Below are 23,462 nucleotides of genomic sequence, written 5' to 3'. Positions count from 1 at the left end.
AAAGGGGGTCTCAGACAAAAAAAGGTTGGGAACCACTGTTCTAGTACACCCCCAAAACAAAATCAGGACTTCGTACAAGGGCCTAATAAGACCCTTTAAAACTCAGGGGACGCGCCGTCTGACATCCAGTGTGCGCGCGTGCTTGCCCATCTCACTTTTTTGCAATTTAAAATAGTGCTGGACAACGATTAATTGCATCTAAAATAAAAGTTTGTGTTTTTACATAACATATGTGTGTGTGCTGTGTATAATTATTTTGTATATATAAATACACACACATGCATGTATATATATTTAAGAAATATATGCATGTATATACTGTATATACATATAATTTATATTATACAGTATATATATACACACACACACATTTTATATATACATTTAAAAAAACTTAAATATATACATGCATGTGTGTGTATTTGTATATACAAAATAATTATACACAGCACACACACATATGTTATGTAAAAACAAACTTTTATTTTGGATGCAGCCCTAGTGCTAATTAATGCTAGCAACAGGCTAAAACATTCTAGTACGATTTTATGACTTTTTCCTGAGTAAAACCTAAAAAAATGTCTTTAAGTTATTTGAAACTTTCAGACCTGTCTTTGTCAAGACAACATCAAAGTTTATCATCAAACTTTACTCATTAAAAACACTCAAATAGAACTTCAAGAATATATCATATCATATTATTTCATGTTTTTGTGGACAGTGGTAGTTTTTACCAAGTTATCGCAGTTTCACTGAAGTAAAGTAAGAATAAAGTACAAAAGATTGAGTATTTTGGCAGCAACTCTGATTACCACGGTACATATTTTCACAGAGGAAGATCAGAACGTGTGATTCTGGTGCATCTCTGCGATACTCACATGGAGGACACGGCGTGGCTCTCCCAGTGAAACACTTTATACACAGACTCTGCACACACACACGCCTGGGTCAAAACGTCTTCTATCCCTTTCAGCCTGTAACACACACACACACACACACACAACCCTTCATCTCTCAGTCTCAGTGCCGATCTCATCACTCAAACGCCACAGTCCTGCTCACTCACATGCCCTTGACCTCCAGCATGGCCTCCTGTTTGCTCATGTGGACCGTCTGCAGGTCGCGCCGCTGGACCGCGTGATGTTTCTTCTTCTGAACCGCCATCTCGCTGGTCGCGCCCTGGCAACGGTTGCCGAGGTAGCCCAGCAGAGCCGGAGCAGAGGCCGCCAGCAGCAGCAGAGAGACCCACGCGCCTGCAGACATGTGTGTTCATCTCCTCTTTATTCTGCATGAGTTTTATATAACGAGCGCTAAACTGTATAATTGACTGTTAGCTCATCTAGTTTCATGTTACACTTCTCACTCTACGCGATTTCTTCTCACCTAATACAACCATTTAAAGTTAAATAAATATTAAATGTGCATTTATTTATTGTCTTGAAAAGCAGACGTGTAATAAGCTTGATGACATGCAGTCATATATTATCACAAAAACATTTTCAGCTTTTCTGTCCTGATCACTCGGTCATATATTTTTGTTTTTTATGTTTATATTAATGCACTGAAATGTTATGTGATAAATCAACTTTACAGGAGAATTTAAGCAACCAAAGATCATCTTTACCCTGACATTAAATATTTCAGAATTAGACAGAATATAAAATCATATCATATTTGACACATCAGGCTTTTATGGCTCATATAGTCGGATAAAGTGAGAATATGTAGAAGAAAAACACCTCAGTTTTATTCAAAGGCCCAAACTGAGCAAAAATATGAAATTTTCTGCAGTTGCTGATATTTATATTGCCAAAAGGTAAGCTGAATTTATGAATGCTTGTAAAGTAAATCAATCTTTATAATATTATAACAGACTACTTGCATAAAATGCATAAAATCAGTCGTCACTCTATATCTGATAATATTAAATTATATTTAAATGCTCAGTTTTATGATCAAAGCTCTGTAGTTTTAAAACATAAAATGTAATACAATTCAATGATTGAGAGATGAACAAAAAAAACCTTCCTCAAAAGCCTGATGATCATATTTGATACATTTGAACACAAAAAAAAAGAAAAAAAAAGATAATAAAGTAAGCCTAAGTGGGTTCAGTTAAGTAGGTGTTCTTCATGAAATATTACTAGCATTAAAAAGCTATTCTGATTATGTATTTCACAGCAGAAGACACGTGAGCCATGAGCTGAATTAGGGGGACGATTATACAATTTTACTAAAATCATTTACTTGCTAAAAGAATATAAAGCATCTGTCGGACGACAGAAGGCATGTAGTAGATTGAGTGCGACAGGTTTTAAGTGTAATACAGTCGACTTTATAGGGTTAACTATAATTTGTGCACATGAACACGTCATCTACTGGTGTCTCACCTTCACTCAGCGTGAGGAAGAGGATGTTGAGCAGAACGCAGCTCGACAGGGAGAACAGCGGCATCCTCCACCTACAACACAACAGCATCAGAGCTGAACACTGGGACACACAGCACATGAACAACTCAGAGATGCATTTCTCAACTGGCTGGAACAACAACAAAAGCCTTCTGATGAGAGTCACATGATACGGTCACCTGGAGTACAGAAGCAGTGCGAGATGTGCCGTTGTCAGTGTGATTTGTAAGGGCCGTGTCTCACCCGAGCAGGAACCGCAGCACCTCCAGCGTGTCTGTGACGGGCTCCAGGAAGATGGCCATCCGCTTGAAGCAGATCACCATGTTCAGCAGGTCAAAGGTCAGCGCTCTGGGGCCGCCCAGCTCAGAGGCACTGTCTATGGAGGACACCGTCTGCGGGAGATCATGAGGAGAGGAGGCTGTGCACTGCATGCTGGGAGATCAGAGAACATCAACACTGTGTTTATCTCTGTACACACGTGACCGTCAAGAGACTCACATCTGTGGATGACATTAAAACTGACTCCTGCTAAGAAAGCCTAATTTAAATCTTAATCAGATCAGCAATGCCAAATCCAGTAGACTTATATAATAATACTGCGAAGCTGCTTTGAAACAATGTAATATATATACAGTTATATAAATAAAGGTGAGCAGATTTGACTGGATCACAACCAGAAAAAAAACACATCTGAGTCATTTCAATTGATGTTAAACTGATTTTAACCAATGATTTTAACCTACGATTAACGTGTTTAAAACAATAATACTTTAATTTCTTAGGTATGACAATAACAATAGGTGAATATAATAAACACGTCGTATAAACATCAACCAGAAGAAAACACAACAGACAATGACATAAGTTACCTTTAAATCCTTCAAACAGTGTCTTCTGCCCACTACAGAGTCATCAAACAGTCTTTAATGTGAATAAAGATGGATAAATATTAGATGAATCCTCTTACAAATATATATAAACAAGCTTTAATACCGCCTGTCCACTGACTTCTGCTTCCGCAATTCGCAGGCAGAAGTGTAGATGTCAGAGCACGATGATAAAGTGTCAGAAAGAGGAGAAGAGCGCCGATCACATCGATCGGATCTATTCTGTTATCTTCTGTTATATAAGTTTAGAGGACACTTTTGTCAGCATCTGCATTATAACTTTTTCTATTATATCTTCTATTTGTGTGTTCTGAGACATTTTAAAGCTTAACTTATTTTCTTACATAAACTAATGTTCACTCATGTTATTGCTCGAGTTATTTTTTGTAGCTACAATATTATCTATTAGTTTGACTGTTTGTTGAGATTGTGTGGGATATATCTGTAAATAAGCGCGATTAACGCTTTTTCCCACCATTTTTTTTATCACTATTATATTAACTATTAGTTTGACTGTAAATTTACAAGCATCTACAATTCTGTGAAGCCATTCTGTCCCCCGAGAACAAATTTCGCTTACTTTAGTGTATAAGATATTGTATAATTAGCCTAATTTACATATAAACATGTGTTTGTTCTGAAAGGAAACACTGATTTAGTTTAAATATTCATGGTGTAGCATTAGCTGTTTCTGAAGAGATAAAAATAGGCTAACTCGTAACGATCACGTGACGACACAAATGTTCACCTTAATCATAATAATGTGCCTTTCACACACACCAACATAAACAAAGACAGAAAATGAATATAAAATAATAATGTGACAATGGCAAATATGCTCTTCAGATGAGCTTCAATCAAATCTCAAAGACTTTTGACAAAGATATTAAAAGCATCATCATTAAACCCTATAAATGATCCAGTTCCTGAAACACAGATGAAACTCTGAAGTTCATCACTGTTAATGTAGTGATTGTGTTGAGCTGCTCACTTCACGGAGATGGATGATAACAACACACCAGTTCACTAATACATACATGAGAGGAAGACTTTATTAGATATTTTACAAAATAAATCATGTACATTTATATACAGTAAATCCAGTAAAGGTCACGTGACTTCAGTGTTGATGATCATGTCTCTATAGTGGCTCCATATTCACCATCATCTAATATCTGTCAGTGAAATAAAACACAGTCAGTAACACATGCATTACTGACACATCTGTTCAGAGGATTGATTAGTTCATGACAATATTATATTATATAGGATATCAATACTTACTGCAGTGTCTCCAGTTTATAATGTGGATCATCTTTTAAAGCAGAGAGACTCTTCACACTTGCATGTCCTATTATATTCCCAGTCAGATCCAGTTCTCTGAGGAGTGAGTTTGATCTCAGAGCTGAAGCCAGAGCAGCACAACCTTCATCTGTGATCTTACAATACATCAACCTGCAGAACAACAACACACACTTTAATCTCTCAGTTCAGCAGGAACTACACAACCACAGAGAGACTGAGATATTAATTAAGGGCAAGATTTACTAAACAGGGCAAATTAGTTGAGAACCACTGACATAAAATGCATATAAATATCAGTCGTCACTCTATATCTGCCAATAACACGTCTTAGTAAGTGTCACGATCACACACAAGACAAGAAGATCCAAGTGCAGTATTTTATTAAGAGGGTAATCCGTACTCACAACAGTCCAGGCAAGGGTCAAAATCAAAAGGCAATCCAAAACACAAGATAAACACGAACAACAGGAACAGAAGTGTGGGGACAATATACAAGGACTCCGTGACAAACACTGAAACAGACAGGGTATATATACACAAGTGCAAACAAGGTGACGAGAAACAGCTGAAGGAAATTAACAATCAGTGACAGACAGGATTGTGGGAAATGTAGTGAAAATGCCTAGACACCGTGAAAACTGAGACCTCTAGTGTTAAACCCAGGGAACCACCAGACACTGTGACATAACCTCCCCTCTACGGAGCGGCTACCAGACGCTCCAAGACCACAAGAAACAAACAAAACAAGAGTCCAGGCGGGAGGTGGAAAGGTGGAGGATCAGGGGGTGGGATGGGGGGCCAGGTCCGTGGAGAGGAACAGGAACAAGGGGGAACGGCTTAAGCGGCGGCCAGGGCAAAACAGACAGTCCATCGGGCGGCCAGGGCGGAGACGACTCCTCGGGCGGCCACGGCGTTGAAGACCCCTCGGGCGACGACCAGGATGAAGACGACCCTTTGGATGGCCACAGCGGTGAAGACTCATCGGACGGCCACGGCGGTGAAGACCCCTCGGGCGGCCACAGCGGAGAAGACCCCTCGGGCGGCCACGGCGGAGACGACCACGGTGAAGACGACCACTCGGGCGGCCACGGCGGAGACGACCAGGGTGAAGACGACCACTCGGGCGGCCATGGCGGAGATGACCAGGGTGAAGACGACCACTCGGGCGGCCATGGCGGTGAAGACCAAGGAGGGACAGGGACAGACCCTGGCTCAGGAACAGTCACAGACACCACCGGCTCAGGAACAGTCACAGACACCACCGGCTCAGGAACTGCAACAGACACCACCGGCTCAGGAACTGCAACAGACACCACCGGCTCAGGAACTGCAACAGATACCACCGGCTCAGGAACTGCAACAGACACCACCGGCTCAGGAACTGCAACAGACACGGGCACCGGCTCAGGAACAGACACGGGCACCGGCTCAGGAACAGACACGGGCACGGGCACCGGCTCAGGAACAGACACGGGCACCGGCTCAGGAACAGACACGGGCACCGGCTCAGGAACAGACACGGGCACCGGCTCAGGAACAGACACGGGCACCGGCTCAGGAACAGACACGGGCACCGGCTCCGGCTCTGGAACAGCAGACACTGGCTCCGGCTCTGGAACAGCAGACACTGGCTCCGGCTCTGGAACAGCAGACACTGGCTCCGGCTCTGGAACAGCAGACACGGGCACCGGCTCAGGAACAGACACGGGCACCGGCTCCGGCTCTGGAACAGCAGACACCGGCTCCGGCTCTGGAACAGCAGACACCGGCTCCGGCTCTGGAACAGCAGACACTGGCTCCGGCTCTGGAACAGCAGACACTGGCTCCGGCTCTGGAACAGCAGACACTGGCTCCGGCTCTGGAACAGCAGACACTGGCTCCGGCTCTGGAACAGCAGACACTGGCTCCGGCTCTGGAACAGCAGACACTGGCTCCGGCTCTGGAACAGCAGACACTGGCTCCGGCTCTGGAACAGCAGACACTGGCTCCGGCTCTGGAACAGCAGACACTGGCCCCGGCTCTGGAACAGCAGACGCTGGCTCCGGCTCTGGAACAGCAGACACTGGCTCCGGCTCTGGAACAGCAGACACTGGCTCCGGCTCTGGAACAGCAGACACTGGCTCCGGCTCTGGAACGGCAGACAGCCTGTGCCTCCTCCACGCATGCAGTACCGCCACCGCATAACAGAGGAAGACCGCTCTCTTGGCCGTGGCAGGACTGATGGTGGGCGGCTCCGAGACAATCTCAGGGATGACAGCGGGCTGCTCGGAGGGGACGGACTGCGGGACGACAGCGGGCTGCTCGGAGAAGACGGCCTCCGGGACGACAGCGGGCTGCTCGGAGGGGACGGCCTCCGGGACGACAGCGGACTGCTCGGAGGGGACGGCCTCCGGGACGACAGCGGGCTGCTCGGAGGGGACGGCCTCCGGGACGACAGCGGGCTGCTCGGAGGGGACGGCCTCCGGGACGACAGCGGGCTGCTCGGAGGGGACGGCCTCCGGGACGACAGCGGGCTGCTCGGAGGGGACGGCCTCCGGGACGACAGCGGGCTGCTCGGAGGGGACGGCCTCCGGGACGACAGCGGGCTGCTCGGAGGGGACGGCCTCCGGGACGACAGCGGGCTGCTCGGAGGGGACGGCCTCCGGGACGACAGCGAGCTGCTCGGAGGGGACGGCCTCCGGGACGACAGCGGGCTGCTCGGAGGGGACGGCCTCCAGGACGTGAACAGTCTCTGACTGGGCAGACGTGACGTGAACGAACTCTGGCTGGGCAGACGGGACGTGAACAGTCTCTGGATGGGCGGACGTACGTTTTCCGCTTCTCCGCCCGCGATGGCGAGATGGTGGCTCTGATCCGTCCCTCACCAGTCCAGGGACGAAGGGGGGCCAAGGTGGAGGGTGGTGTTGGCCTTGTTCTCGACCACCTCCTCCTCTGTGACCTCCCCGGGTCCCACGAAAAATAACTAGGCGGGTCCCCTCAAAACAATCCCTCCTCTCCCGCTCGATGGCTTGGGAAGAGAAGTTGGAACACATACCGCTGGATCTAGGTGTGACGGAGTCCTTCTGTCACGATCACACACAAGACAAGAAGATCCAAGTGCAGTATTTTATTAAGAGGGTAATCCGTACTCACAACAGTCCAGGCAAGGGTCAAAATCAAAAGGCAATCCAAAACACAAGATAAACATGAACAACAGGAACAGAAGTGTGGGGACAATATACAAGGACTCCGTGACAAACACTGAAACAGACAGGGTATATATACACAAGTGCAAACAAGGTGACGAGAAACAGCTGAAGGAAATTAACAATCAGTGACAGACAGGATTGTGGGAAATGTAGTGAAAATGCCGAGACACCGTGAAAACTGAGACCTCTAGTGTTAAACCCAGGGAACCACCAGACACTGTGACAGTAAGATGATATTTAAATGCTTAGTTTTATGATCAAAGTGTAATTTTAAAACATATAATGTAATGCAATACAATGATGATTGAGAGATGAACTAATAAACCTTCCTCAAAAGCCTGATGATCATATTTGATACATTTGAACATGATTGATCAAAAAAGATGTATGGATAATCAAGTAAAGTCGCTTCAGTCCAGAAAATTATCATCTTGAAATATTACTAACATTATAAAGATTATTCTTGTGTTTACTCAAAAATACGTAAAGATTTCACAGCAAAAAGTCACATGACCCACGAGCTGAAGGACACGTTTTAAAATTATACTTGCTAAAAAAAACTATAAACCATCAACCAGACAACAGAAGGCAAGTAGTAGATTGTGTGCAACAGGTTTTTGATCATGTTGATAATTTAGATCAAATATAATACAGTATGAATTAAAGGGTTAAAATAACATTATTCGTGTCTCAGTTAAGATTAATGTATGATCTTACTTCAGTTTCTCCAGTTTACAGTGAGGATCCTTCAGTCCATCAGAGAGCAGCGTCAGACCTTTATCTCCTATTATATTACGAGTCAGATCCAGTTCTCTGAGGAGTGAGTTTGATCTCAGAGCTGAAGCCAGATCAGCACAACCTTCAGCTGTGATATTACACCCCCACAACCTGTAGAACAACAACACACACTTTAATCTCTCAGTTCAGCAGGAACTATCCCTTATGAAAAGAAAATATATTTACCATATATGAATGATCAATATATTAAATGGTTTAACAGTATATTTGAAAATATACAGAATAATATATTGTGTTAATATATTACAATATACTGAATAATACATAAGGAATTGCTGCTTTTCATAAATAGAAAAATATGTGACGATATATATTTACTAATATACCATGATGTATGTAATTTTATATTCAGCAATACACTTCATAATATATAGATGTATATGTGATCAGATAGTAGTGATGTCCGGTTCGTAAACGAATCGTTCTTTTGAACCGGTCGAACCCGTACACTAAATCGGACTGAATCGTTCAAAACTGTTCGCATCCTGCGTCATCGCTGATCCACAAGTTACTAAAGTTACTCACTTTTGGATATGCCTGACACAGTTCCTCCGACTCGAAATAAACAATATCCCGGAGTATTTGTTTACTGAGTAAACTCCGACAGTTTACTGAACTGAGACATGTTGTGCTGAGAGAAGTGATGAGCACGAGCAGCTGATACTACCGAACGCACAGGTACAGCGGTTCTCAATCACCAGTACAGAACCGAGAACTGTTTCTTTCGGACACGTTCCACATACTGAGAACCGATGAGCTGAGCATGCGTGTCATTTTTCAGAGATAAACATGTTTATCACATAATTACCGTCTTATCACTGTATTATTTAAAGATTGGAAACACGATGAATGAATTGTAGAACTAAACATTTATTATTGTACTAAAATATTATTTTCAGGAACAGCTCATTTATTTTCTAATTTGCTAATAAAGTTGATATAAATCTTTGACGTAACTCTTGCCAAGGTTTTAAGGGTGCTTAATAAATGTTTATAATGTGTTAATCAAAACATAACGTATTAAACATACTGGAGACATGCATCGACTTTTTATTTTTGTCGAATGTATAGTAAGGTTTCAGCAGTTCTCAGCACATATACAGGCCGACTGCAACAGAGGTTCTCGAATCACCAGTACAGAACCGAGAACTGTTTCTTTCGGACACGTTCGATACGGAGAACCGATGAGCTGGAAATACTGAGCATGCGTGATAGCACCGTCTCTAAACCGAACTTTCTTTCGGCCAACTGCTGTGCTGATACATGAGCACACGGGTGAACCGAGGACTTAAATGAGGGGCCGAATTCGGCGAAATGTAAGTTTATTTAACCCCCTGGGGTCGGCAATCACGCCGGCGTGATTTGCGCGTTTTTTTTCACACAGCAGCTGAATAAACTTAAAATACTCCGTCATTTGTGGTCATACAGACTTAATAAAAATGAAAAAAGAATCTGTGAGATGTCTACTTTTGTATGTGTCCACTTACAATCAAAACAAAACGTTGTGCTTTTGTAAAATAAAGAAATTAAACAGGGTGTGCATTCTGCCTCTCCGTCTCGTGAACTTTTTTTTCTTGAGCACGGTCTCTAAACATTTAAAAAACTCAGCGAATACTTGTCACACATTTGTGAGCTCTATATATTTATAATCATTTAAGTGTGTAGTTTTAAATTATCTGATTCAAAACGAAAACAAATATTCTCTGTTTAAGTAATTTGTATAAAACCAACAAGATATTCAGTTTCTCTAACCCTTCCTCATTAGTTTTAATGTGACCACACCCACACGCGCAAAACATATAGAGATGCAAATCGTCCATGTGTCGCGCGAACGCCCCCATTACCTCAACAACAAAGCGGCAAACTTTATCAGTCCTCTGCAGTCGTCGAGTTTGGAAGACATGCTGTGAGATTACTGGGTTTACATCTGAAGAAGAAGATCGCGATTTGCGACAAGAACGATTTTAAGGTAAGAAATAATTCTGAATTATATTAGTTAGTGTTATTGTTGCATAAACTTCATATTGCCATTGAACTGTTGCTGGATGCTTCAGTGAATGTCCCCTGCACGCGCTGTGAGAGTTTGAAAACGCAGTCGCGCGACGTGCGTTTGAAAAGCAAACCATGATTTTACTCCAATCTCATTTCATAACGTCATATCGATGTAAACATTTGAAGTAACATATGATAATCAATATGTTTTTCTCTAGTGTAGTGTTACTGAAGTGTTCCTTTTTAACTATGCCTGCTATACTGTTCTTATTATTTGATTCAGCCCTGCTGCAAAAATACTTTCTTAGTTAGTATTTTTGTTTTGTTTCCAGTCCAAATATCTAAAAATTATTAAACCAAGAAGTGTTTACTAGAGAAGTAAAATGACATAAGAAATTCTATTTTGTTTTAAGATAAAAAGAAAGTAATTTAAGTAATTTTTGCTTAAAACGAGCAAAATTATCTGCCAATGGGGTAAGCAAAAAATTCTTGGTTTCCATTTGAATTAAGATTTTTTTTTCTTGTTTTCTATTCGAATTCAGATTTTTTTGCTTACCCCATTGGCAGATAATTTTGCTCGTTTTAAGCAAAAATTACTTAAATTACTTTATTTTTATCTTAAAACAAAATAGAATTTCTTATGTCATTTTACTTCTCTAGTAAATGCTTCTTGATTTAATAATTTTTAGATATTTGGACTGGAAACAAAACAAAAATACTAAGTAAGAAAATCATTTTTTGCAGTGCAGGTATATGCCTACAAGGCACAACAAATATATATATATGTATATATATATATATATATATATATGTGTGTGTGTGTGTGTGTATTTTGTAAATTTTAAAAAGGAATTTTCACCAGAAATCTAAAATGTATTCCCACAATCATGCAGCCCTGGTTTCTTCTTGATATCAGCATGCTCACAGCTTTTTTATATATATATATATATATATATTTTTTAGGTAGCTACCCGTCCTGCTGACTTCAACATGAGCATGAGGAGGTAAAGTGAAAAATCAAACACCTTGGAAATGACAGGTATGCACTGTTTCAGGAAAGGAAAGGTGTGTGACTGGTTAAGTCTCTGTCTTTAGTTCAGTGTGTTAAATAATGTGCTTTTTTGCCATTTGTTGTGTATCTTTGGATTATGTTGTGTTGTAAATAAATTCAAACAATCAAAAAGCCATTTTTTTTTAAATCTCCTCATTCTTTGTGCAAGGTAATGTAATGATAGTGCCTGAGAGCTCCTAATAGGGCCATTATGGGAGGGCCTTTGTCTTTTCTCAGGTGTGAAACACTCAATATTCATGGTGGTTAACGCCTCCTCGCATAAAGCTTTCTTACACAAAACATGTCATACAAATTTTAAATCAATATATTGTCTTATCTGAATGAGTATTCAGGATGATTTTCACATAGTTTTGGAGCAAATATTCTAGGCTACGTGATACAATTTTCAAAAGTCTTGCGACGAAATAATTAGTTTGTCTTTCATGACATTATTTCAGTGACTTTTTTTTGGGTCATTTTCACAAACCACGCATAAATGTTATTATCTCAAAACTACAAACTTTTACATACATGCTGCTGACATATTATTGTAGCAGAGTTTGTGCTGAATGCAGTGTAATAATACTTTAGTCATGAAAATGTCACAAGTAACAGAAATAAGCACAAATGTTAGAGCATGTCAGAACACCTCCAGGACCCAGAAAACACCTCAGACCCCTGAGGGTTAATAACAAATAAAATAAAATTGATTTAACTAGTTTATTTATATCTTTAAGACATGTGAAAGATCCACACTTGCACATCACCTGTAGCTGTAGGGTTAATTTGCAAAACGTAAATGTAAGAAACTTATCCAAGATGATTATAACGAAGTTATGATTACAAATGCCTTTATTTAAATGTATTTTTATCCGCCGGGATGATAGAATTGACGTGATTACGTGAGGACGTAATAGAACTGGTGAACCGGTTCATCGAAACGAACTGTCCCAAAGAACCGGACTTCCATCACTATCAGATATGGTACTGCATGTGTAATATATTGCATATATATTTACTCATGTATCAAACACACATATATAGAGAAATATATAATGTAATATATTTCTTATATTTTTTAATTATTTCCATTATAAATGTTTCATAATTTCAAGCTAGTTAAAAGCACTTCTGACTGCATGTACTAATGTATTTAGCCAAAATACGATCACTGTGCTGAGGAGTGCACAGCCATTACTTAAAAAATATAGTAATTGCAGTTTTAATTGTGTTTGGACAATCATCAACGTCACCACAGGCTCTTCTCTTCAGCACAATGACCCCAAAAACTCACACATACCAGAAAATCTTTTAAATTCCAAAACAATAGATCATGAAACACTAACAGATCTCCCCCTATATTAATTTTGAGCAAAACACATTAAACACTTAATTTTAACATTTGCTCTCTTTTAACAGTCAGAAGCAAAGCATGCTGGGAACTAGAAATCTATTGTAACTCATTCCATGAATGTGTGTGTGTGTGTGTGTGTATATATATATATATATATATATATATATATATATATATATATATATATTTTTTGTCTTCATTTATAAATATTTTATATGTATTAATATATAGCCATACATGGTCAATGCATATATTGCAGTATATTGAAAATATAAGCACTAGTTTCCCATACATTTTTGTTCCGTAAGGGTATTTACACTGCACTTTTTTTTTTTAAATCCCCAGGACCAGAGTTGAGAACCACTGACATAAAATGCTATAAAATACAAAGCTCTGTAATTTTATAACATATAATGTAATAAAACAGGCTCTATGCATGACCGCTGCTGTCGTATTTCTGGTAGAATCTCAGCCAGCGTCTTTACTTCCACATAGCGCACTCTATAGCGAAGTGTACTAGCGGCAAAACTTCATTTTCTCAGAAACGGAGACAACGATTTTAGAAACCGATCGCTAGTCGGATTTCGCATGATATGAGAGAATACTCACCCTCAAAGTTGTTGATGTAGCTCGAAATATATGATTTAAAGCCCGTCTCTTTCTTACTCTCAGGAGTGACAGCTGCCTCACAATATTGTTAACATCATTCACGTTAACCGTTGGAAGTAATTAGTAATTTGCCATTATCTCCACTTAATGCAAAAACGGCTTACGACGCAGCACCGGATGTAACTGGGCGTGCCGAGACAAAAAACGCGGAAGTGATCGTGCATAGAGCACATACAATGATGATTGAGAGATGAACTAATAAACATTCCTCAAAAGCCTGATGATCATATTTGATACATTTGAACATGATTTATCAAAAAAGATGTATGGATAATCAAGTAAAGCTAAGTTGCTTCAGTCCAGAAAATTATCATCTTGAAATATTTATAACATTATAAAGATTATTCTTGTGTTTACTTAAAAATCCGTAAAGATTTCCCAGCAAAAAGTCACATGACCCAAGAGCTGAAGGACACGTTTTAAAATTATACTTGCTAAAAAAACTATAAACCATCAACCAGACAACAGAAGGCAAGTAGTAGATTGTGTGCAACAGGTTTTTGATCATGTTGATAATTTAGATAAAATATAATACAGTATGAATTAAAGGGTTAAAATAACATTATTCGTGTCTCAGTTAAGATTAATGTATGATCTTACTCCAGTTTCTCCAGTTTACAGTGAGGATCCTTCAGTCCATCAGAGAGCAGCTTCAGACCTTTATCTCCTATTATATTATCAGTCAGATCCAGTTCTCTGAGGAGTGAGTTTGATCTCAGAGCTGAAACCAGACCAGCACAACCTTCATCTGTGATATTACACCCCCACAACCTGTAGAACAACAACACACACTTTAATCTCTCAGTTCAGCGGGAACTATTCCTTATGAAAAGAAAATATATTTACCATATATGAATGATCAATATATTAAATGGTTTAACAGTATATTTGAAAATATACAGAATAATATATTGTGTTAATATATTACAATATACTGAATAATACATAAGGAATTGCTGCTTTTCATATATAGAAAATATGTGACGATATATTTACTAATATAGCATAATGTATGTAATTTTATATTCAGTAATACACTTCATAATATATAGATGTATATGTGATCAGATATGGTACTGCATGTGTAATATATTGCAGATATATTTAATCATGTAACAAACATACATATATATTGAGAAATATATAATGTAATATATTTCTTATATTTTTTTATTATTTCCATTATAAATGTTTCATAATTTCAAGCTAGTTAAAAGCACGAGCACATCTGCATGTACTAATGTATTTAGCCAAGAGACGATCACTGTGCTGAGGATAGGGATGGCTGACGCGAAACTGACGTTCCGAAGCTTTTCGAGATCCCGAAGCGCAGATGTTTCGAAACACTGATCCGAAGCGTGATTCAAAACACCCATGTCACGTGACTACGGCTAAATGAAGCTTCGGAGTGTTTCACGAGTGGTTCGACAGGTGGCATGGTCCGCCGAACCAGCGTTTGATTGAACAGACCACACAATCGCACATCTGTATAAAAGTGAAGTCAACGCATCTTGACCTCGTGGGTTTTTGTGAGAGGAGTTTGATTTTGAGATAGTGGATTTTTGGTGATAGTGACATTTATAGTGCGATTTGTTTAGTTATATTTAGGCTTCCATTTAAATTTACACATTGACTGATAGGCTAGAAACAGACAGAGTATACATACAGTGACATTAATAGATGCATAGATAGAAATATAGATAGACAGATAGATGAATAGATACATAGGGCCGCACAATTAATCAAATTTTAATCACAATTTTGGGTTCCCACGATCAAATTTGCGTGATCGTCCGATATTTAAAATGCGTCATTCCGTTCATAGAACGCTCCATATTAAACATTTTTTTGCTAAGCCAATCTAGCGCTCCGTAATCCACTGTCTGAGCAAGTGACTCCATGAGCCAATAATCAGAGTTGTTCCCTGCACCGCGCAGCTTAGTTTACAGATGTAGTAACTAGAATGTTTTGCTGGACTGGACAAAAGCGAAGCGAACTGCGCGAGAGAGGCCGAGTGTGTCTGCGCGCGAGCAATAGTGCGCGAGAGAGACCGAGTGTGTCTGCGCGCGAGCGATAGTGCGCGAGAGAGGCCGAGTGTGTCTGCGCGCGAGCAATAGTGCGCGAGAGAGACCGAGTGTGTCTGCGCGCGAGCGATAGTGCACGAGAGAGGCCGAATGTGTCTGCGCGCAAACAATAGTGCGCGAGAGAGACCGAGTGTGTCTGCGCGAACGAGAGACTTCAAATAACAATGACTCTGAATTTTATTCACCGACATCGGGGTCCCGCTTACATGGCTACCAACCAAATAAATCAATAATTTGACCAGTGTTTGGAATAACGCCGTTTAAAAGAACGGCAATAGTAACAACGTTATTTTTTTAGTAACGAGGTAATCTAACTAATTACTTTTTCCGTCGTTGCAATGCCGTTAATGTTACTGGACGTTAAATGCGGTGCGTTATATGCATTGATTGAATAAACTGTGTAATCCGATTCTGAACGCACCTCTGGCTCACAGCTAGTGAGGAGGTGGGTAAATAACGAGGTAAGCGATTATGATTGGCTAAGGCAGAGTCATGTTTCATGGTAGCCAATCAGAGCCAGTGTTTTTACACACATGCCAGCACACGCGTCAGGCGCCACACACACAAACAACCGCTAAACAGATTTGACGGAGTAGCAGAGATGGCGAGTCAGGAGCAATCCGATGAAAAGTTGGTGGAGATAGAAGCACTACATCAAATTCATTGTGGTCAAAGGCAAGAACGTGCATGTAATGTGTACATTATGTCCAGGAGCGAAGACTTTGTCGACATCCGTTGTAAGCAACTCTAATTTAATGAAGCATCTCACATTGACATGCGCATCTACAAAGCTAGTGGCAAAAAACACAGATACCTCCACCACAGATGCTAGTTCGCCAGGTTGTTTTCTTGACCAGTTGTCTCAGGTTGAGAGAGTTTGATTTAATTTGCTAGAGTTATGCACTTTATATGGTGTAACTATTTACTTTTCTTACAAAGATAATACTTGAAGTGCAGGATAAACCTCTTGCTGTCTGTCGACGTGCAATAAATATTGAAAGTTATGTACAAACACCCGCCTGTTCTACTCATTTCAACTGACTTGTGAAAACTGCTCATAAAAATCCAAATTCTTTGGATTATAGCAACTTTTTTTTTAACAGTAACGCAAATAAGTACTTTCCCTGGTAACGAGTTACTTTTATTATAGAGTAATTCAGTTACTAACTCAGTTACTTTTTGGAACAAGTAGAGAGTTACTATAACTAATTACTTTTTTAAAGTAACGTTCCCAACACTGAATTTGACAAAATATTGATTTAAAAACGATTGTATTGCTTCCGTTAAAGAACACCGTGTCCATGGCAACGCTCTGTTTTTCATGGCAACGGTGTGTTATACTTAGGTAATAATAATTATAACAGAAGATAATATCTCTAGTTTATCCTAATATTAATTATAAATACAATGTATATAAAATATAAATACAATATAAAATAATTATACATTTATTTTTATTAATTCTTTAAGGATTTGAATTTTGGATTTGAAATGTCACCACAGGCTCTACTCTTCAGCACAATGACCCCAAAAACTCACACAAACCAGAAAACCTTTAAAATTCCAGAATAATAGATCATGAAACACTAACAGATCTCCCCCTATATTAATATTGAGCAAAACACATTAAACACTTCATTTTAAAATGTGCTCTCCTTTAACGGTCAGAAGAAAAGCATGCTGGGAACTAGAAATCTGTTGTAACTCATTTGATGAATGTGTGTGTATATACAATATGTGTGTGTTATGAAGCTTCAGGAACGAACCCAATAGCAGACAGTTGCAGGACACACAGGCTTTATTAACGACAAAAAACAGAAAACAAAACCCACGAGGGGGCAAAACAAGACAGGGTAGACAACACTAGACTAAGACTCAGACGATGTACTAAAAACTAGGACAGGATCAAATACCTCTTTCTAGACAGGACTTTGAAACAGATTACTCACGGGTAGATTCACACCATGTATGACAATGAACCGGCACAGGACAGCAAACACAAGGGGATTAAAAAGGGAGAAACTAATGAGGGGAACAGGTGACACTGACTAGGTAATAATGACAAGACGAGGATAACAAGGGGGCGGGGTTACGTAACGAGACAACGCAAGCACACAGCCCAAACACAAGGCCATGTGCTTGCACACAAAACATGATTCTGTCATGATCCTGCCTTACGACCAGGGAAAATCAAGGACACTAAGGCAGAATCATGACAGAACCCCCACCTTAAGGAGCGGCTACCAGACGCTCCTCAAGGGGACATTAAACACGGGACAAGACAGACTGTGACAAAGACATAAACCAACAATACATGACAAAAAATAACAAAGGCAGACACGAATAAACTACAACAGGGTTGGGATGGAACAATAAAAATAACAAACACGGGAGGGGGGGGCGGGGGAACAAGAGCGTTCATAGGGGGTAGTCCAGGGTGAATGGGTGGAACGGGGGTCTTGGGTTTTCGGGATGAGGGCTTTGGATGAGGAATCCGGGCGGGTTTAGGTGGTGTAGTGTGGGTAGTGGGTCTGGGAGAAACAGTCTGGGGTTGAGCTATGACATGAGTGACTGGAGAAACACACGGCGACTTGACAAGAGTCTTGATGGGGACAACAGGGGGCGACGACACGGGAGACAAAACGGGGAATGAAACGGGTGTTTGAGGAACAGGTTCTTGCTCGAGAGGACAGACGAACTGGACTGGTTCATCTGGGCAGATGACTCTAGGATACACTTGACTCAGGGCAGGAATCGATTCACTTGAATCCTCCATACTTGACACATCAGGTTCTCTTGAATCCTTCAGGCTTAACACACTAGACTCAGGAGAAGCGCTGTCTGATGTCGTGGGTTCGTGACTAGAAGGCAAATTGGGTCTGGGTGGCATCTCAAGGATCTTGGCAAGAGCGGTAAGATAGTCAGATACGGTTCGAGCAGCTAAGACGATAGGCATCTCCTTCTGGGCATAAACAGCTTGCAGAACCTCCTTAGCGGCTAGATCGATCGCAACTCTCTCAGCAGATCCTGGGATAGCGCTTGCAGTAGCGGACTCCGGGACAGCGCTTGCAGTAGCGGGCTCCGGGACAGCGCTTGCAGTAGCGGGCTCCGGGACAGCGCTTGCAGTAGCGGGCTCCGGGACAGCGCTTGCAGTAGCGGGCTCCGGGACAGCGCTTGCAGTAGCGGGCTCCGGGACAGCGCTTGCAGTAGCGGGCTCCGGGACAGCGCTTGCAGTAGCGGGCTCCGGGACAGCGCTTGCAGTAGCGGGCTCCGGGACAGCGCTTGCAGTAGCGGGCTCTGGGACAGGTAGAGACGAAGGACGGGAGGCTCCCTTCCTCCTCTTTCTCCTAGGTCGCAGTACGGAAGTCATAGCTGGACTAGTGGCCGGTAGGAGAAGCTCCGTAGGGACCGTAACTGGTGCTGGAAGAACAGTCTCAGGCAGCGAGGACTCCGTTGAGGAAGATTCTGAAGGAGAATCCCATGAAACCCGTCTCCCTCGTTTGCCACGGAGATCAGCGGGTGTGGATGAAAACTCGGGAGAAGAAACAGGAAGAGCCTGATCCCCATGAGTGACGACAGCTAGGACTCGACCCTCTGGGACCACTGGAAGCATGGCAGATGAAAACCTTGTGGGATCCTTTGGCTCTCTCCGAGATAAGCAATCCACCACTGCTCGAAATGGACGAAGAGTCAGCTCCTCTCGTTCAGACAGAGGAGGAGGAGAATTGAGACCGGCGATGAAATAGCGAGAAACCAGGACCTCAGGAAGGAAGAATCTCTTCTCTTCCACAACTTGGGCATACCTCTTCAGGGACAACTCACCCTGGGGAGGGAATGGAAGTCTTCCATTTCTACTGTCGGTGATGGCTGACTGCCACCATAGTTCTTGGTCAGTCGACTGTGGTTTAGCGGGAGAAGACCTACAGTCTGCTGGGTTCTTCTGTGGCCGGTTCATTCTGTTATGAGGATAGCAGATGAACCCAAACGCAGACAGTATGAAAGCACACAACGTTTATTATAACAAAAACGGGAAAACAAAACCCACGAGGGGGCAAAACAAGACAGGGTAGACAACACTAGACTAAGACTCAGACGATGTACTAAAAACTAGGACAGGATCAAATACCTCTTTCTAGACAGGACTTTGAAACAGATTACTCACGGGTAGATTCACACCATGTATGACAATGAACCGGCACAGGACAGCAAACACAAGGGGATTAAAAAGGGAGAAACTAATGAGGGGAACAGGTGACACTGACTAGGTAATAATGACAAGACGAGGATAACAAGGGGGCGGGGTTACGTAACGAGACAACGCAAGCACACAGCCCAAACACAAGGCCATGTGCTTGCACACAAAACATGATTCTGTCATGATCCTGCCTTACGACCAGGGAAAATCAGGGACACTAAGGCAGAATCATGACAGTGTGTGTGAACATACATTCACATTTATATGGGAACATGTATGTGCAATACATGTACACAATAAAGGATACAACTTTGTAAATATTACATGTAATGCTATTTTTTGTCTTCATTTATAAATATTTTACATGAATTAATATATAGCCATACATGGTCAATGAATATATTGCAGAATATTGAAAATATAAGCACTATTTTCCCATATATGGAAATGTATTATGTAACATATAGCATTATATTTTTCAGTATATTCCCATATATGTTTGTTCCGTAAGGGTATTTACACGGCAAACAAATATATAAAATTAATCCCCAGGACCAGAGATGAGAACCACCGACATAAAATGCATATAAATATCAGTCGTCACTCTATATCTGCCAATAACATGTCTTAGTAAGATGATATTTAAATGCTTAGTTTTATGATCAAAGCTCTGTAACTTTAAAACATATAATGTAATAAAATCGGCTCTATGCACGAACGCTGCTGTCGTATTTCCGGTAGAATCTCAGCCAGCGTCTTTACTTCCACATAGCGCGCTCTATAGCGAAGTGTACTAGCGGCAAAACTTCATTTTCTCAGAAACGGAGACAACGATTTTAGAAACCGATCGCTAGTCGGATTTCGCATGATATGAGAGAATACTCACCCTCAAAGTTGTCGATGTAGCTCGAAATATATGATTTAAAGCCCGTCTCTTTCTTACTCTCAGGAGTAACAGCTGCCTCACAATATTGTTAACATCATTCACGTTAACCGCTGGAAGTAATTAGTAATTTGCCATTATCTCCGCTTCCGACGCAGCACCGGATGTAACTGGGCGTGCCGAGACAAAACGCGGAAGCGATCGTGCATAGAGCACATACAATGATGATTGAGAGATGAACTAATAAACCTTCCTCAAAAGCCTGATGATCATATTTGATACATTTGAACATGATTTATCAAAAAAGATGTATGGATAATCAAGTAAAGCTAAGTTGCTTCAGTCCAGAAAATTATCATTTTGAAATATTACTAACATTATAAAGATTATTCTTGTGTTTACTCAAAAATACATAAAGATTTCACAGCAAAAAGTCACATGACCCACGAGCTGAAGGACACGTTTTAAAATTATATTTGCTAAAAAAAAAACTATAAACCATCAACCAGACAACAGAAGGCAAGTAGTAGATTGTGTGCAACAGGTTTTTGATCATGTTGATAATTTAGATAAAATATAATACAGTATGAATTAAAGGGTTAAAATAACATTATTCTTGTCTCAGTTAAGATTAATGTATGATCTTACTCCAGTTTCTCCAGTTTACAGTGAGGATCCTTCAGTCCATCAGAGAGCAGCTTCAGACCTTTATCTCCTATTATATTCCCAGTCAGATCCAGTTCTCTGAGGAGTGAGTTTGATCTCAGAGCTGAAGTCAGAGCAGCACAACCTTCAGCTGTGATATTACACCTCCACAACCTGTAGAACAACAACACACACTTTAATCTCTCAGTTCAGCAGGAACTATCCCTTATGAAAAGAAAATATATTTACCATATATGAATGATCAATATATTAAATGGTTTAACAGTATATTTGAAAATATACAGAATAATATATTGTGTTAATATATTACAATATACTGAATAATACATAAGGAATTGCTGCTTTTCATAAATAGAAAAATATGTGACAATATATTTACTAATATACCATGATGTATGTAATTTTATATTCAGTAATACACTTCATAATATATAGATGTATATGTGATCAGATATGGCACTGCATGTGTAATATATTGCAGATATATTTAATCATGTAACAAACACACACATATATAGAGAAATATATAATGTAATATGTTTCTTATATTTTTTAATTATTTCCATTATAAATGTTTCATAATTTCAAGCTAGTTAAAAGCACGAGCTCATCTGCATGTACTAATGTATTTAGCCAAAAGACGATCACTGTGCTGAGGATAGGGATGGCTGACGCGAAACTGACGTTCCGAAGCTTTTCGAGATCCCGAAGCGCAGATGTTTTGAAACACTGATCCGAAGCGTGATTCAAAACACCCATGTCACGTGACTACGGCTAAATGAAGCTTCGGAGTGTTTCACGAGTGTTTCGACAGGTGGCATGGTCCGCCGAACCAGCGTTTGATTGACAGGGTCGGGAACAGACCACACAATCGCACATCTGTATAAAAGTGAAGTCAACGCATCTTGACCTCGTGGGTTTTTGTGAGAGGAGTTTGATTTTGAGATAGCGGATTTTTGGTTATATAGTGACATTTATAGTGCGATTTTTTTAGTTATATTTAGGCTTTACATTTAAATTTACACATTGACTGATAGGCTAGAGACAGACAGAGTATACATATAGTGACATTACTAGATGCATAGATAGAAATATAGATAGACAGATAGATTAATAGATAGATACATAGGGCCACACAATTAATCGAATTTTAATCAAAATTTTGGGTTCCCACGATCAAACTCGCGTGATCGTGCGATATTTAAAATGAGTCATTCCATTCATAGAACGCTCCATAATTTTTTTTTTTTTTTTTTTGCAAAGCCAATCTAGCGCTCCGTAATCCACTGTCTGATCACGTGACTCCATGAGCCAATAATCAGAGTTGTTCCCTGCACCGCGCAGCTTAGTTTATAGATGTAGAAACTAGAATGTTTTGCCAGACTGGACAAAAGCGAAGCGAACTGGGCGAGAGAGACCGAGTGCGTCTGCGCGCAAGCGATAGTGCGAGAGAGAGACCGAGTGTGTCTCCGCGCAAGCGATAGTGCACGAGAGAGACCGAGTGCGTCTGCGCGCGAGAGACTTCAATAGACTTTTCAAATAACAATGACTCTGAATTTGATTCACCGACATCCCGCTTACATGGCTACCTACCAAATAAATCAATAATTTGACACAAAATATTGATTTAAAAAGAAGTTTATTGATTTAAAAACGATTGTATTGCTTCCGTTAAAGAACACCGTGTCCATGGCAATGCTCTGTTTTTCATGGCAACGGTGTTTTATACTTAGGTAATAATAATTATAACAGAAGATAATATCTCTAGTTTATCCTAATATTAATTATAAATACATTGTATATAAAATATAAATAAAATATAATCATTTTTTATTTTTTATTAATTCTTTAAGGAGATGCACTGAATTTTGGTGAATAAGAGGACCTATTTTATTTTGATGCACATATTTGTACATTAGCAGGAAATGTCAAGTCAAGTCAAGAATATTTGTATAGCGCTTTTCAAAATACAGATTGTATCA

At 40.6% G+C, this 23,462-nt stretch overlaps 2 protein-coding genes across 21 annotated transcripts in view; both read right to left on the bottom strand.

Moving 5' to 3' along the window:
• Positions 1-23,462, bottom strand: part of zfyve27 (zinc finger, FYVE domain containing 27) — a 99,144-nt gene that overhangs the window by 8,776 nt on the left and 66,906 nt on the right. For 7 of the 15 annotated variants that reach the window (XM_079616299.1, XM_079616301.1, XM_079616304.1 and 4 more), the window contains 2 exons: positions 1,067-1,253; positions 879-974 (listed from right to left, as the gene is read on the bottom strand). In XM_079616299.1, coding sequence (XP_079472425.1) covers positions 879-974; positions 1,067-1,253 — 283 coding nt within the window. Of the gene's footprint in view, positions 1-878; positions 975-1,066; positions 1,254-2,390; positions 2,462-2,651; positions 2,841-3,277; positions 3,509-23,462 lie in introns of those variants that run through there. The other 8 variants (XM_079616293.1, XM_079616302.1, XM_079616296.1 and 5 more) reach the window with 4 other exon arrangements.
• Positions 4,322-23,462, bottom strand: part of LOC307000582 (NACHT, LRR and PYD domains-containing protein 3-like) — a 40,316-nt gene continuing 21,175 nt past the window's right edge. For 5 of the 6 annotated variants that reach the window (XM_079616235.1, XM_079616230.1, XM_079616231.1 and 2 more), the window contains 5 exons: positions 21,463-21,633; positions 14,253-14,423; positions 8,506-8,676; positions 4,580-4,750; positions 4,322-4,470 (listed from right to left, as the gene is read on the bottom strand). In XM_079616235.1, the coding sequence (XP_079472361.1) occupies positions 4,464-4,470; positions 4,580-4,750; positions 8,506-8,676; positions 14,253-14,423; positions 21,463-21,633 (691 nt within the window). In that variant the 3' untranslated portion in view covers positions 4,322-4,463. The remainder of the gene's footprint in view (positions 4,471-4,579; positions 4,751-8,505; positions 8,677-14,252; positions 14,424-21,462; positions 21,634-23,462) is intronic. The other variant, XM_079616232.1, reaches the window with a different exon arrangement.

This window comes from Phoxinus phoxinus, assembly GCF_949152265.1.
Source record: "Phoxinus phoxinus genome assembly, chromosome: 6".
In the NCBI taxonomy this organism is placed as follows: Eukaryota; Metazoa; Chordata; class Actinopteri; order Cypriniformes; family Leuciscidae; genus Phoxinus; species Phoxinus phoxinus.
This window is presented reverse-complemented; position numbering and strand designations above follow the sequence as displayed.